The 16,231-nt window shown below is 46.0% G+C and overlaps 1 protein-coding gene across 2 annotated transcripts in view; it reads left to right on the top strand.

The window, feature by feature from the left end:
- Positions 1-16,231, top strand: part of Myo5b (myosin VB) — a 270,878-nt gene that overhangs the window by 110,234 nt on the left and 144,413 nt on the right. For both annotated transcript variants that reach the window (XM_050151609.1, XM_050151610.1), the window contains exons 2-4: positions 763-873; positions 5,376-5,547; positions 7,655-7,799. In XM_050151609.1, the coding sequence (XP_050007566.1) occupies positions 763-873; positions 5,376-5,547; positions 7,655-7,799 (428 nt within the window). The remainder of the gene's footprint in view (positions 1-762; positions 874-5,375; positions 5,548-7,654; positions 7,800-16,231) is intronic.

Raw genomic sequence — 16,231 nt, forward strand, 5'->3', positions numbered from 1 at the left:
CATCATAACAGCAGTGGCATGGCAGAGAAGTTGAGACCACAGCTGCAGGAAGGTGTGGTGGAGGCTGTTTATATCATGGTGAGCTGCAGAGCAAGAAGACAGTGATTGGATAAGGGCAGGGGATGGAGGCAGGTATGACCATCACAACCCTAACCCTAGCTCTAACCCTAACCATAGCCCAACTAGTTCATTCATATCACACTTTCAAGGTAGGCCTAACCTTCTAAAGGATCCATAGCTTAGCATCACCAAGGCCCCAAATCATTTAGAACATGTGTAGATATTTTGGATTCATACTATTAACAGTGCCTAATTAAGTGACTCATTGGCCTCTTCCACTGAACCTAGACTACCAGAGTGGTATAAATCATGCTGTGAAGTTTTGCTGTGCTTCCCTGAATTTAGACAACATTATTTTGTTAGTTATAACATGCCCCATCCTTTTTTTTTTTTTGTATCTTTTAAAAGGGTAGTGTGGAACCTTCATAGTTAGAATGAAGCCTGTGCTCAGCTGTCTCCCCAGCGGGGTATTCATGTCACCGTCACATTCTCTTAAGATTGAGAGGGTACTGTTGTAAATTAATCCCATGAAATATTTATTATTTATAATGTTGAGTCAGTCATCTTGTGTCTTTAAAGTAGAGCGTAGTATGTGGATGTTTCTGGAAAATAATTTCCTGACAAACCGTTCATAGATGTTGACATGGGCTTAGGTTGGATGCTTTGCTTTGTGTCTAAGTCTCTTTCTTTCTCATCTTTCAGTACACAAGGGTCTGGATCCCTGACCCAGATGAAGTGTGGCGTTCGGCTGAGCTAACCAAGGACTACAAAGAGGGGGATAAGAGCCTGCAGCTCAGACTGGAAGATGACACAGTAAGTGTTGGTCCTTAGAGTGAGAACCCAAGATGTTATGGCCTTAAATGTGTCTGCCCATTGGAGCTTCTGAACTCCAAATTCTTCTTTTGCTACTGTTCATGACAGTGCCTGTGAAAAGTGCCAAACCATGAGTCTGCTTCATGAATGTCACCTAAGAAATAAGTGCCCACTCGGGTTAGCAACTAGGAGGTCCACTGGTAGCTGAGACCAGCATCTTTATGTTGCAATGGAGGGAACAGGCCTGCTGTGTTGTGGCATCAGCAGAAGGGAACAGGTGGTGGGAGCCTGGGCTCAGGGTACCTTGGGCCAACAGTGGGCTAATGTTCATGTAGGAACTACGTGTGTCCAATGCCCGAGACTCCAATGTTGTATGTGGATAAGGGAAGGAAGGTAAGCCAGTGAACCTGGAACCCAGGTGGCTTAAGGCTGAGGGGACAGGCAGCCATTTTATACAGGGTCTATACAGGGAGGCTGGTTTTAAACACAGTGGTAGGATGATCATGGAGAACTGGTGTTGAGTCAGATAGATGTGCTGTGGGGCAGTAATAGAGTGGGCGGAAGGCTTGTGCTGAACTCCGGGGCCTGGAAAGTCTGTATTGTGTCCGTTGGCTGTGAATTATTAACTGCCTTGCCGTTGTTCATTCTTCAAAGCATTTTGTTCTGTTTCCCACTCCAAATGGTTGGTTGAGCAACCTGTTGATTGAACATTCTCTAACCACCAACCGGTTCTCTATGAATTCGAGTGTGTCCCTTTGAGCATGACATGGGGGCAGGTGAATCTGAGTTGGTGTCAGTGTGTCCTTCACCCTCTAGCTGACAGGCTTTGTTAGTCATCTCTTGGTGTGGAAGGAAGGAGCAAAACTGTCAGCAGATGGAATCCTGTTTGCCATGTTGAGTAACTTCCCACCCCACACGCGAAACAAAATGAAATTAGTCCACCCACTTGAACGGAGTGCCTTCCACTCCGACAGATTTCATTTCAGCTGGTCCTTCCACATGGGTGGGTGTTTTACAAAGCTGTACGGAGGCAGGGAGGGATTATCTATCATGTTGCTAAAACAGCAGACGCTTGTGTCCCTGGCTGCACACACTTTGGCCCTGCATGATAAATCCCGGCAGCTGCCCATGGCCCAGATCTTCCTCTCCAACTGTGAGACCCGTCACTGTGGGACTGGAGATCAGCATCAGCTCTGAGCATATGAGTCTTCCTCTGTTGCCTATGGGGTATGGCTGGCATGAAGCTGGTCCCGAAAGTGACTGGTGGTGTGCGCTGGCAGCAGGGACCCAAGCACCACATAGTTGGAGGCTCAGTACTTAAAGAGCAATTCCCTGAGGCTGAAGCCATCCTGTACTGCCACACTGACTTCCCAGCCCCCAAAGTAAAATGGTTTTAGTGCAGAAGCAAAGGGCAAAGAAGGTAGGCCAGATTTGCTGCTAGAAAAGCTGCATTCCAACCCCAGGATCATGACGGGACCTTTACTGCCAATGATCTCCTCTGATAAGGTACTCAGGCTTCTCACCATTCATCTAAGATGCCCCTCCCCTTTTGCTCAGTTATTTCTTCTAGTAAGCTGTGGAAAATAAATGTAACCATGTGGTCCGTTTTTAAGTGGACAATTCAGTGGCATTTGCACTACTCTAATGGTTACCATGCTCTTCTTCCATATGGCCAAACTGGGGCCAGCCCCCCCCCCCCCGGCACACCTTTTCTGTGCACCGTCTGTCTTTGACTGTGGCTGCACGAGGTACTTCGTACAAGTACCATCATGTGGTATGGGTGCTTTCTCCTCTGGCTTAGGTAATTTAGCATAATGTAAGATGTTCTGTTTGGCAGCCAGAGAGAAGATGGTGACTTCTCTGAAGAAAGGGATAATGTCATCGTCTTTTCTCCTCTCTAGAGTCAAGATGGTTATAACATGCTTGTGTGCTAATACTTGACCTGGTTCTCTTCTTTTAGATGGTGCTGGGCATTTCGTGGATGCTAACCTTGGGTTGATGAGTGAGGCCTCTCTGTACATTGACCAGAGCAGAGCTCAGTGCAGGCCAAGGGCTCTCTCCAGTTCCCCTCCTCCCTTGCAAACTGCTCCACTCCTGCCCTCTACTGGCTGAAAACTTTCTGCTTCTGTAGTTTCATTGGGCTGTGTTTCAACTAAGTTTGTATGAAGAGCCTAGAGGCCTTCCTGTGTTCCTGTTTGTGAGTGGGAGGCTGCAGTGGAGACAGAAGACTGGCAGAGAGTGGCATGCCCTCTCTGCACTGTGATTTGTCTAAGCTGAACCAAGTGGGCTGGGGTGAAAAGATGTTATATTGTTATCCAGATGTGGCGAAAGGATGTGATCCCATTATCCAGATGTTCAGCTTTAAATCTACCTAGCACTTTTATTATTTTGAATATTTAAATAACTATCCAAAGAAGAAAATTGATTGCAGGCCTGTCTAACCTCCACCCTACTGCCAGTGCAAGGAAGCGGTGTCTTTGCTTTAAACATGTGGCCTCATCACTGCAGGAACACACCGAAGAGCAGTTGGTTCCCTATGGCAAATCATTCTTCATATGTCATGTTATAGGGGGTTGCTAACACTTGGTGAAACCCCCTGAAGCCAGAATTAGCTGAGAATATTGGTAGCAGTGTTAAATTCAAGTTTCTGTTGTCAATGGCAAAGAGAAATTGATTCTTAAGTATCCCTTCCCTGCTCCCCAGACACCTGCAAGCTGAGGAATACGCGTCCTGGAGTGCTGAGTTTGCAATTCTAACCTCTCTCGAGCTGTGCAAGGCATTTCAGTCCTTATCAATTTTCTGTAACCAATACCACTAGCTTATCCGTGGATACGTTCTTCCAAAATTTCATATGTGATTGTCTCTTCCTGGCTGGCAAGGTCTTCTGAGAGAAGAATCATCTTGGAAATGATGAAAAGCCCATGTTTCTGCCCTGGGATGTGAGGACTTTGGGCTGAGTTTAAAGCTTTTCAGTTTGAAAATTGAAGGACGGGGTGGGATGAGCGCTCCAGCGAGGGGGAAGGGGGTTCTGGCACTGTCACATGATCCAACTAACTCAGCAGATGACCAAAGCCAGTATACCGTGAGCTATATCAAAGGCCTTCCTGCCCCTGTTAGGAAGTGGTGTCAACTTTAGGAAGGCTTATTACAAGGGATGCTGGGGACATGCCCTTGAAGAGGCGTTGGCATCCTGACCCCCTTCTCCTTCATCTCTCCATCCTGTCTGCATTGGGCTGAGCAATTCCGCCCCGGCATTCATTCTCCGACATAAGGATCTGTATTGTAGGCCAAAAAGGAGTGGTCATGCCGGAAACCTCCCCAAATCCTTAATCCAAGCAAATCGTTTCTCTTCAGAAACTGAAGATCTTGGGCATTTTATTCAGAAAACTTACAGTTATCAACTCTTGTTAAATGTTCAAATATCGCACTTTTAAACTGTCTTTAGTAAATTACATATACATCCATGTGCTCTGTCAGATCCTGAGCCAAACAAGACAACCAAACTGTCATCCTGCACCTGAGATGTGACCTTTGGATAAACAGTCCAACACCCAAATTACACAGACCCAGCTCAGATTCCTACTGAACTTGTGGCCAAAGGGAAATTATTGTCCTGGAAGAACTTGTGGATAGGCTGTGGAGCAAGCAGTGCATGTCTTGAAGCTGGTTACACAGGGCAAGGCACTCCAAACAAGAGAGCGAGCATGTGGACAGCCAGACAGAGTCAGTAAGGAAACTCTAGAGGGGACGTGGACACGGAGTCCACCCCTAACCAAAAAGCTACTTATAACTGATACCCACTGCTTGCTTCAGTGGACTGTCACTGGGCATGTCAACCACGTCCCATGCCTACTGGTAGTTGGCCAATGCAAAATAGACTCAATGAATTTTCTTTTAATGGGCTTTTGTTTTCTTTGGGCATTTTTTATCTTAACGGTTTTTTGTTTTGTTCTGTTTTTCAAGGGTTTCTCTGTAGCTTTCAGAGCCTGTCCTGGAACTAGCTCTTGTAGACCAGGCTGGCCTCGAACTCACAAAGATCCACCTGCCTCTGCCTCCCGAGTGCCGGGATTAAAGGCGTGCACCACCACCGCCCGGCTTGTTTGTTTTTTAGAGAATTAGAGAGTGAGAGCACACATGTTGAAGTTGGATAGGTGGGGAGGTGAGCAGGTTCTGGGGGGGAGTTAGACGGGCCCTCCCATGTTAAATGGAATGGACAGTCCAGTGTCATCTTCACCAAGCAGCTGACTACCCTTAAATCTGGTTGTTCCTCCTCAGTTCCTGTGTCAGTCTTTTATATTTGATGTGCTGGGATTATGTAACCAAAGTTCCAGGTGGCCTGGTGTCTTGTGGGAACCATAGGTATTGCGTACATCTTGTCTTCTTTAGAATGTTACTTATCTTTCTGTCTTATCATTTTGCTAGGATAGTGATCCTAGCCATAGTGGTGGGACACCAAATATAAGCTAAATGCTCTTTTGTTTCTACTGCTTGCTTGTCACTAGATTCTGGAATACCCAATCGATGTCCAGAAAAACCAGGTGCCATTCTTACGGAATCCAGATATCTTAGTCGGGGAAAATGACCTGACTGCCCTCAGTCATCTCCATGAGCCTGCCGTTCTGCATAACTTAAAGGTCCGTTTCCTGGAGTCCAACCACATCTACACTTATTGTGGTAAGTGGGGGCACCTGCTGAGGGTGGGTGTGTCATCTTTAGCCAGCACTTAGAAAGCTCAGACATTAAGAACCATGACGGCTCTCAGACATGTGACCATTTCATATGAGACCCATAGAGGTTTATGGTTAGTGGGCTGGTGTTAATAACAGCTCCTCCAGAGAAGTGGCCACAGCTGCTGGGGAAGTTGGTTTAGGCTCTTGCTTGTGGTTGGTAGAAGAGCAAGTTCACTGTGGTACTCTGGCTCTGAAACATGCCCTCATCACTGAAGCATGTGTACCGCAGGAATTTTGTTGGCCCCAGCTTGAATGGGCTGTCTTCCTCACGGATGTTCTCACTGCCCAGGTAAAAACATGGTGCCTAAAGATTTTGTTCAAGTAATATGCAAAATCAATAACAAATGCTTAAAGCAGAAAGTCCTAAAATCAATGTCCCTATGCATAGTCCAAAGTTTGATATTCTCCCCCCCCCCCGCCTCTCTCCCTCTCTCCTTCCCTCACCGTGTCTCTGCCCTTGACTGTTATTTAGTAGTGTGTCGAGAACAGAACATTCTAGCAGTGTCCGGTGGAACCAGACTATGGGTGGGATGTCTGAGGTGTTGTCCTGACGATCTTGCCCTCATTGTGGCTGCAGTGACAGCTCAGGTGCCCAGGATCTTTTCTAGTTTTCTATTCCACTTGACCCTGGGGGTTGGCTACTTAGCCTGGATGTGCTTCTTTGTAGGTTTTGGTACCGAGAAGGGATTGTTTTAAGAAATTCCTTTACTAGTAGTAAATGTTAATTTAGAAAAAATATCAATTATCAGAAACTCGGGGCGGGGTGGGGGGAGCTTTCAAACATGAAGCTGTTGCAAAGCCTCACTTTCTAGGAAGAAAGGCTGCATGGCCATCAGTTTTCCAGTCTCAGGGAATACCCCTGGGGTTGCCTTGGTGTCTGTACAGAACAGAGCTTCTTCAGCTGATCCAGTGTCCCATCAGCTCTCAACAGAACCCAGTGACACCCAGATTACACTGCAGTAATTGTGGAAGCGTTCTTCTCTGCTCTGGGGGACCTACAGTGTTTTGGGAAAATAGGTGACCTCAGGACATGAGATTAAATTTTTATCTGAGCATCATCTGAGTTAAACTGAACCCTCTGAGAAACAGAAGAGCGCGTATGGCTACTCCTAAGAGTGTTCTCCAAGTGATTAGCCTCGGTGGGGCTTCCCAGGACTCCAATCCTTCTGTGCTGTTTTTGTTTGCTTATTTGCCATTCCTATTGAAAGGGGACATGCGTGTGTCTCTCTTCCCACTGGACCACTAGGAGGGAGCACACCACGGGGGACTTCTCATCATGGTAGTTCCCTCCGCCTCTTTCCAGGATGGCTGGAAATCATTTGCCTTTATACCTTAGTCCATGGGAGGCAATCTCATGGGAAAGAACAAAAGACATATCACTATCATGTCTTGAAGATGCGATTTTCTTTTTTCCTTTGTACATTCTCAGTGATCAACTTGTCTCACCTATCTACATAAGAGGTTTAAAACCTTAGCAGGATTTCCTCCTCACTCGGTCAGCATGATGCAGTACAGACCTTGGGAGACTCAGATGCCAGGATGTGAGTGAGATCTAATAGAGAGAAAACACAGAGGCTCCCATGCAGTACCCTGCTCTGGGCTTCCTTCTCTCCAACAGCTGTTTGAGAATATTCCAAGTCCATGTGTATGCTGATTAGACTTTAAGAGAGATAAATTATGCTGTCCTCAAATTTATATTTTTGTTTAAATAGCTCATATATAAATGAGGAAAAATGTCTTTTCCAGATTTTAATTCTTGGGTGTTTAAGTTAAACATCCTTTTCTCTCTGGTCCTGCAACACTTGTATCTACTTTATGAACTCAGCTGTTGAGTACTTATGAGCGGTAGTGTGTCTATGACATTCCTGTGGGACAGCCTGAGACCTGGACCGTGTCCTGTTCATTCTTTCTACCACATGGGCCTACCATGGCAGCTCAGGGATAATTCTTTCTGTAGTCAGTTGGCCATACATACACACACACCCCTCCTCCTGGTCATCTCTGTAGTCCATGAGAATGGTGCTTCAGGCAGATGTCTTGTCTGTTCACAGGTATTGTGCTTGTGGCCATCAACCCATATGAGCAGCTGCCAATCTATGGACAAGATGTCATCTATGCCTACAGTGGCCAAAATATGGGTGACATGGACCCCCACATCTTTGCTGTGGCAGAAGAAGCCTACAAGCAGATGGCCAGGTAAGAGGCACCTCAGCTCAGCAGTTCCCCAAGAGAGGCGCACGAAGGGCCATGTCTACTTTGCTTGACTGTTTTTACTCATAGGGTGGTGAGACTTGGACTTGAAACCCCTCTTGGAAACAAAGCTGCCCAAGATTCAGGTCCCTCTGGTCTCTCTCTTGTCTGTGTGTACCTGGAGAACAGGTCTTGCTTAGATTTATTTCAGGTTTGAGCAATAATCCCCTGCCTTTATCTCTCCGTGACTGCTTCTTGGCTTTCTTTCCTCCCTTGCTGATGTAATAGAACCATTTCATGGCATCACCATTCATTTGGTGAAGCCCAATCCACATCCTCTCACTGGAGACTCTTGAAGAAGCAAGGACTCTTTGACAGCTTCTTGAGGTAGCAAGTGTTGTGGGTGGAAATGAGAACTGCATGTGAGCAGCTGGATTTGGTGCTTTTTAGGTTTTAGCCTGAAAGTAGGATTCTGTTTGGGTGCCTGAGCAGTGCTCTCTCTCTCTCTCTCTCTCTCTCTCTCTCTCTCTCTCTCTCTCTCTCTCTCTCTCTCTCTCTCCCCCCCCCCCCCCCCCTTCCTTTTCCTCCTTCTCCCCCTCCCCCCCTCTCTCTCTCTCTCTCTCTCTCTCTCTCTCTCTCTCTCTCTCTCTCTCTCTTTCTGAATAATAGGTGTGGATCTGTGTCATCATAGAGGGGACTTCCTGGTGCTCTAAAACTATGCAGACTCAAGGAGAAGAAGATATTTTATCAGTGACTGCAGGAAATGCATTTCCCAGTTAGTTATATGGTTCTGGATTCTTATGGATTGACTATTTCCTGCCACAATTCAAGTGTCTTCATTGAGGGCCCCATCATCACAATGTCCTTTGGGGAGATGAGCTTTGGAGGAGTAGGTGATTTCATGGGAGGAGACTCCTACTCCAAGGGGTCTATGTGATAATGAATTTCACCGTAGAAATGTAGCTCAATTAAATCTTCCTTGAGGGAGGACTTTTATGGGGCTCCTTACTAACTTATAGTGTTTCATCGTTTGTACAGATCAGCACATGAAAATCTCCTTCACTAGAGAGAGCGACTGTACTCACTCATTCTAAATGATAGAGAGCCAAGAAATGTAATAAGTAATGACCTGTAATTATGTATTCAAAATGTAGTAACTGTCACCTTTGCCCTATCTAATGTGATAACACACACCAAGCACCAAATTCACCTCCCAGGACTTGATTCAGACACAGCTTACCTGCCTGCTTATTGATATATACCTCCTCGCAGCTGTTCAGGGGAGATGGTGGGATTGATGTGTCAGCCACCACACAGCCCTGTGTGGGTCACTGTGGAGTTCTTTGTGTGTTGCAGTTGAGAGAGGCCTGAGGACTGTGCTTGAGGACTTGTTTTGTGTGAGGATGATGAAGGTCTGTCCTTTTCTGAAGGATGGTTCTTTATGGCTGTGAACCAGAAGGTTGGGGTTTTACGGTGCTGGACTGTCTTAGCAGACAGAGTTCAGACAGAAGGCAGAGCGATAGTCAATCTCTCACCTTGTTCTTTCATGGACGTCATCGACTGGGCCAGTCACACTTAGGAATTCCAGAAGCTGCTGCATGTCTTCAAAGATTTCACACTGACGTTGTGTTAAAGAACAAAGGCAGATAGTTCCTCTTGGATTAGTCTGACCAGGAGCAAACCCAGACTTTAATCTGTCACTTCCCTCTCCTGTGTTCTCTGTCTGTAGTTTGTTGTTGCTGGACTGTCTGTCAAATGTCTGTTGTATGTGTCTGTTCTGTTTCTATGTACATGCTTGTCCCTAACAAAGGGATTTGCTCTTTCTTTATTGAACAGCACAGAAAATGTGACATGGGAAAGAAATGAGGGACTCTTTACATATGAAATGTGACAGTCTTACAGGGGAAGAGGCTACTTCACTGACCCCAACTGACCCAGACTAGCACCTCAAACCGCTAACAGATTATCATTTTATAACACATGTTGTTTACAACACTTATGGGATATTTGTTTTAAGATTACTTTCAACATGTTGACTGCTTTCAGCAAATGTGATTACCCTAACATCCCCCACAACACACACACACACATTGTATGAAGTACAAATTTTTTGGTAGACTCCACATGGCAGCTGAGGTAATACTTGACTCCTCTCCCAGGGACCTCACTATTGGGGGGAAATACCAAAGAGGGTAGACCCAAACCTCCTTCCTGTGGAAAGTAGGAATACCTAGAAACTAGAAAAAGAAAATAAAAGCAAACACTGTCATTTGAGTTGAGTTTTGAGCCAAGGTTGCAAACACACCAAGAACATTTGGGCTTCATCTGGTCCGGAAGAATCCCTTCGATGCAGGGAGTGAGAAGGAAGGCAGCTGGGAAGGCAGGTGGACCAGCTTGACGTCACCTCAGAAGAGGAGCATCAGACACAAGGTGACGAGATCACTGTAAGACTCCTCTTGTTGAAGTGCCGGAATCAGAGCCATGCAGGAGTCAGACAGGATGTGGAGAAACCGGAGTTATTACAGTCTGTTCATGAAGTGTGGTTCAGTGTAAAATTAACGTTCCTATATGGCCTCACAGTCCAATTGTGGAGTATATCCCCAAGATAAATAAAAATATACCCACAAATTTATAAATGTTCCAGCTAAAAACAGTGTAGATGTTTATCACTCAGTGAAGACTTTCCGTATAATGGATGTTACATGGCCATGAAAAGGAACAAAGAACTAATGTGCATGCTACTCCATGTATGGAGCCTTAAAAACATGGCCACTGAAAGAACAGAGACCCCCAGAACCATATATTTTAAATTCCATTGAAACAAAATGTCAAGAGTAGGCAAATGAATAAGATGTAGCTTATCAGTTTTCTTGCATGTGTGCATGTGTCTACATACGTGCACACATGTATGCAAAGACCGAAAGTAGACAGTGGGTGTGTCCCTCAGTTATTCTCCACCTTATTTTTTGAGATGTCTCTTATTGAACCAGAATTACTGATTGTTGGTCTGTCCAATCCCAGGAATCCTCTCCACCTTCCCGGTGCTGGGATCGCCGGCACATGTTGCCATTTGCAAGTTTTTATGTAGCCCCTGGGAATCCAAACTCACATCCTTGTGTTTTACTGACTGAGACATCAGGGTTGCAGTTTGAGGGACAAGAAAAAATCACCAGAAAGTGGTATGTGAGTGGTGTGTGTGTGTGTGTGTGTGTGTGTGTGTGTGTGTGTGTATTGAGAAAGTCATTAGGAACAAAGGCACAGTCCGGCACAGTTCGCAGGCAGGTTTTAGCTTCATGGTGGTCCATAGCGTTGGGAGTTACAGAGGTGAGCCCAGGCTGGACTGTGGAGGTCTCTGGCCACTGGAGTAAGCAAGGCATTCAGTTAAAGAGGTGAATAGGTGATTGGATGAATGTGGGGATTACTGAGTTAACCAGAAAGTCGAACATCTTCACTGTAGAGCTTCTCAGAGTCTTTCTGGATGCATTCCGAGTCTCCACCAATGGGCTGTGTTTTGCTGGGCTTACAAATCATATTTAGGCACAAAACTGTTTTCAAAGACACTCTCGGGGGATCAATGTTCTGTGTAGCACTGTTTGTGAAACACTGGCCTAGAGCAATTGGGATGTTTTTGTTGATTGGATAAGAACACAATGCGATGTATGTGCTACTCAAAGAACAGCTTCTCTCTGGTGGGTCCTGTTTCATAACGATCTTCTCCTTCGTCACTACTGTGCCATTACCAAGGATAAGAATGCTTTCTCATGAGGAGATTCTTTTGTTGTAGAAATAACTTGTTTTGTCGTGAGTTACCTCCCGACCTATGCAGAATGAGCAGACAGCAGAGAATTAAGTGTGAGACTGTGGCTCGGTGTTGTTTCTTATGTCAGTCACACTTAACCCCAGGGTATGTGATTGTTGCTCAGACATGGGTAATAACAACTGACGCACTGGTGTATTTGTTTCTCACAAGATTCATTACTCCTGTGACATGGGTCAGACAATGCTCCAGGGTCTTTAATCAGATGGGTTGAGGTTGAATCCAAGCGAAGTGGGTTTGTCCACAGCCTGTGTTAGCCAAGAAGAATGTCCATTGATTCCTCCCATAAATTTGCTAAACAGAACAGACTTTGATCCCCAAGGCCACAATGAAGGTTTTGGGCTGGATCTTTCACCTCAGTGGTTCTGAAGTACCATGGGTTCTACAGTGAGTTTAGTTTGGTGCATTGCCCGTCCTGGTTGGTGGGAGTGGCCATCTTTCTGAACTGGCTGGGTATGAGTCGTTTGAAAAGCTGTTGTGTCTTTTGAGTTGCTTTCCTGAAAATGAATAGGAGCACTGCAAAGCAAGTCTGTTTGCTCAGGTAGCCAAGGTCATTGAGCACCCACACTCCCCATCTGTCTCTTCAGTGCGGCCAAGGCGTGACTAATAATGAAAGATGGAGTTGCCATTGCCTGGAACTCAGGGTGGGAAGAGCAGCTGCATGTACCAGTGGCATGATTCCTGACAATGGAGCTCACTCTTGCCCAGCAAGAGCTTCGCCATCCTGAAGATGGAACCCAGAAAGGGGAAAGACTGTGCTCACTGGAAACAGTAGTCAAGGTGCCTCCTTCGTGATGTTAAATCCGGAATGGAAATCATAACAAGGAGAGACTTCACTAGTAGCCATTATTTTACATGGAGCAATGTAGCTGGTTAGAAAAGAGCCAGCAGCCGTGACTACGTGGCATAAGAATGCCAGAGAGCATGTCCAGCAAGGACCTCTGAGTGCTGTGTAGCTGTCCCCACCCATCTCTCAGTTGTAGTTCAGACTTTTGAGAAGAAACACCTTGGTTAGCTTGGGTTCCTACAGTGTAAAGAGAATGGGAAAACCTTCCAGAGGAACCCAGTGAAATGAATGTCTGTAATGAGAAACATGTCCCCAGTAAAAAGCTAAAGATAGCTCCATGTGATAACCAGGAAGGAGGGCTTTTCAGGATGGGGGCATCAGTGGAGATGGGAGACCCCTTCATTGTCACTGGCCGTCAGAAGCTGGCAGCTTGGCTCCTTTCTGCACAATAAGGGTCTAATGGGAGAGGAAGGAAGGGAAGCTACACACGCTCCATCTCTGGGGTAGAAGTAACAGAACTGGCAAGTTTGTAGTCACTGAGGTAGAGTACTCTTGTGTGCACGAGAATAGACTTGGGGCGTGCCAGTATCTCTTTTAGCTGCAGATTTTGTAGAACTTGAGATGGTTTGAGGGAAAAATAAAAGAGAGAAATTGGCACAATTACCAGTAAACCAGATTCACAGCTTGCTTTGAGATCAGCTTGTAAATTGAACAATATGTTGCTTTGCTTTTTTTTTTTTTAATCTTTAGTGGATTCTTTGTTGTGGTTCCTTGAAGTCTGGGATATGAAATGCTTCCCAGTGGAGCCTTCGTCTTCTCTCTGTGAGAACGTCTTTGGTGGACCAAGGCGGGGATATGTTTGGCTTCTCTGTGGGTCGTCTGTGTGCATGAAGATCTAGGCTTCCTTCCTGTGATCTTGGTACTAAGTGTTGATGGATACTCCTCTGCCCCTGCCCTCCATGGCTTAGGGTCATCCTCTTTTAAGGAGAGCACAGTTCTTGCCTCTGAGACAATCAGGTCCAATGAGAAGTTAGGAGGAGTCATTGACAGCTGTCTATCATAGTCTTTGTGACCTACCCATTAAAGGTGACGGTCCCATCACTGACTGTTGATGCCTGTGAGCTTGGTAAGTGGGCAGCACAGATTGGCTGAATTTCATAGGAACATGGAACGCTGACTTGGCGGATGCTGAGCTTTGCATGGCGGTTTATTTGCCTTTCTGTCATTGCATGTGACGTGCAATGGATGCATGGACACATAATGCAGGTGGCGTGCCACATGCTAGACCCGGGAGCTTTCTTTTCTGACGTTGTGTGTTATTTTAAAACCATGCCCTGAGTGTTGCACTCTGTGCTGATCACCCCTAAAAGGGTGTAAATGTTCTGTAATACTGACGTATTTGCAGTGCCTCCTTTGTGATGTAAAATCCAGAATGGCATTCATACACTTAAGAGAGACTTCACTAGTAGTCAGTACTGTACGTGGAGCACTATAGCTGGTTAGAAAAGAGCCTGCAGCCATGACTACATGAGAATGCCAGACATCATGTCCAGCAAGGACCTCTAAGTGCTGTGTAGTTGTCCCCACCGGTATCTCAGAGGCATCACTTTTCCTCATCTGGACACTAGTTGTGGTTTTCTGAATGAGCCAAGTTCCTTCCTCCACTGGGTTTCTGGGAAAGAAGACACAATGTGTTTACTTTAGGCGGTCATTTTGTATTGATTTTCAGTACGTTTGTATTTTGGTTGTGAGCCTAGCCTTTAACGGCTGAGCCATTTCTCCAGCCCTTCAGTACGTTTGTAATGTGTAAACTTGTGTCCCCTCTTTACGGTGCCCATGCTCAAGGACTGTAGATGTTACAACTTCAGTTAGTCTTAAATGATGGGAAGTGAAGTGATGTCCACATAAAGTGCAACTAGACATATCGGGTATCTAGTGTGACATATTCTGACTTGTATGTCCAACTCATGTAATCATCACCACAATCAAGATAACACCTCCTTTACTCTCAAATTTTCCCTGAGATCAGATCCACCCTATCAGCTCCAAGTAATCATGGGGCCACTTTCTGTCATTGGAAATTCTAAAATTCTAACCACCTTAAGATTTGCTGCCCTCGTTCCCTGCACCTGTGTTCTCTCCCCCACTTTCTACCCTCTCCCCATGTGTGTGGGGGGGCGCATGCCGCTGAACTTGCTATAATTCCTTGAGTGTATCCCTCTTACATTCTGAGTTTTGCAACAAATATGACCTTTCTAGCTTGATACATGTGCAAATTTGATGATTCTGCTTTCAGTTCTTTATCAATTAAGTATATGAGCTTGGAATTTCACTCAGTGAGAGCGCTCACCTAGCATACACAAGTCCCTGGACTCAATCTCAGAAACCACACGTGCACACAAAAATATGTTAATCTTTATGAGTTCCTAATGGAGGGACCAACTAGTTAGTTGCTAGTTAGTTTCCAAATATTCATTTACTTACATAGAACAAGATGTGAGTCAGGAACTTAAACAATCTAAAATCTGCAGAAGCCCGTGTGTTTGCTAGTTTGGTCAGCTGTGCTCTGGCTTGTGTCTTGAGCAGGTGCAACAGCACAGTCCCCAGTCAGCGTCCAATGTCCACCTGGTGAGATACTTGTGCTTCAGCTGCCCTTTTGAGCACAAGTGTGTGTGTATGCACACACACACACGCGCATGTATGTGTGCACACTCCTATGTGCACACATGTGTGTGCCTTCTCAGCTGTAAGGCACAGAAGGGTTCACCTGTGTGGAGTGACGTTGCCCCGTGCTGGACTGTGCCCCACAGAGGTGGGCTCTTGAGTTCTTGAGTTTATTTCATACTGTCCTCATTACATAGCCTTTTTCAGGTGTCAGAGTCGAGCTTGTCACCCCTGTGCTTCTCTGAAATGAATACTGGTGGTGACATGTAAGCAAGATTTCATTTCTCACGGTGTCAGAAATGGTTTTCGGTGAAAACAGCTAATAGAAACTGACGTCTTACAGGATGGGGTGGCGTTTCTATTCTATCACAGCAATGCCTTCCACGCCGCAGTAACCACTCTTTTTCTTTCTCAACTGCATATTGGCACCTTTATATCCCAGAAGGCAGAGCAGCTGCCAGCCGTGTGCGCTGACATGCCTGAGTGAGGGAGCCAAGGAAGATGTATGAAGCAAGGTGGCCAAATCCAAAGTCCCAAGGACAGGGATAATAGCTGCTTTCTCAGAACAAGGCGGTGGGGGGGGGGGGGGGGGGTGTGTTGCGAGGGGTCTAGTGTGGTGGGGTGATGACCAGGCTCTGCAGCTTCTCCTCACTGTGCTCAGTAGCACAGCTTTGTCAGTAGAAAAGAGGTGCAGTGTCTAGCTGATGAGACCTCTGATTAAACAGGCCGACAAGTACAAGCGTTTAGTGTGGCTTCTAGCCCAGGGCATTCATTGAGTGTGAGGCATGGTGGTGGCAGTGATGACACTGGCATGTGACATTTGCCATGACAGCACAGCGTCCTCAGGGAGGTGGTACTGGGGGGAAAATTCAAAACTGGATTGACATTCCATGACTTTTCCTGGAGGAGACGTGTTCACCCCCAGATAAAACACCTATTGCAGACCGAAGAAATGATTCCACCTAAGCCTCGCTTAGTAAAACAGAGGGTTTCCTGGGGGCACTTGTAGGCATATCGATGAGAGGTTGCTTACAGGACAGGACCATGGATGACTCAAAGGCAGCTGCAGCTCCAAAAGCTCACCCCAGCGTGAGTGACAGTTCACAAAAGATGTGTCCCTGGAGCTGCCTGGAAGCTCACAGTTTTGAGAGTGTTCTCTCCTTAGTGATT

Source organism: Alexandromys fortis, unplaced genomic scaffold (genome assembly GCF_014885135.2).
Source record: "Alexandromys fortis isolate MF-2015 unplaced genomic scaffold, M_Fortis_MF-2015_v1.1 scaffold_71, whole genome shotgun sequence".
Taxonomy (NCBI): Eukaryota; Metazoa; Chordata; class Mammalia; order Rodentia; family Cricetidae; genus Alexandromys; species Alexandromys fortis.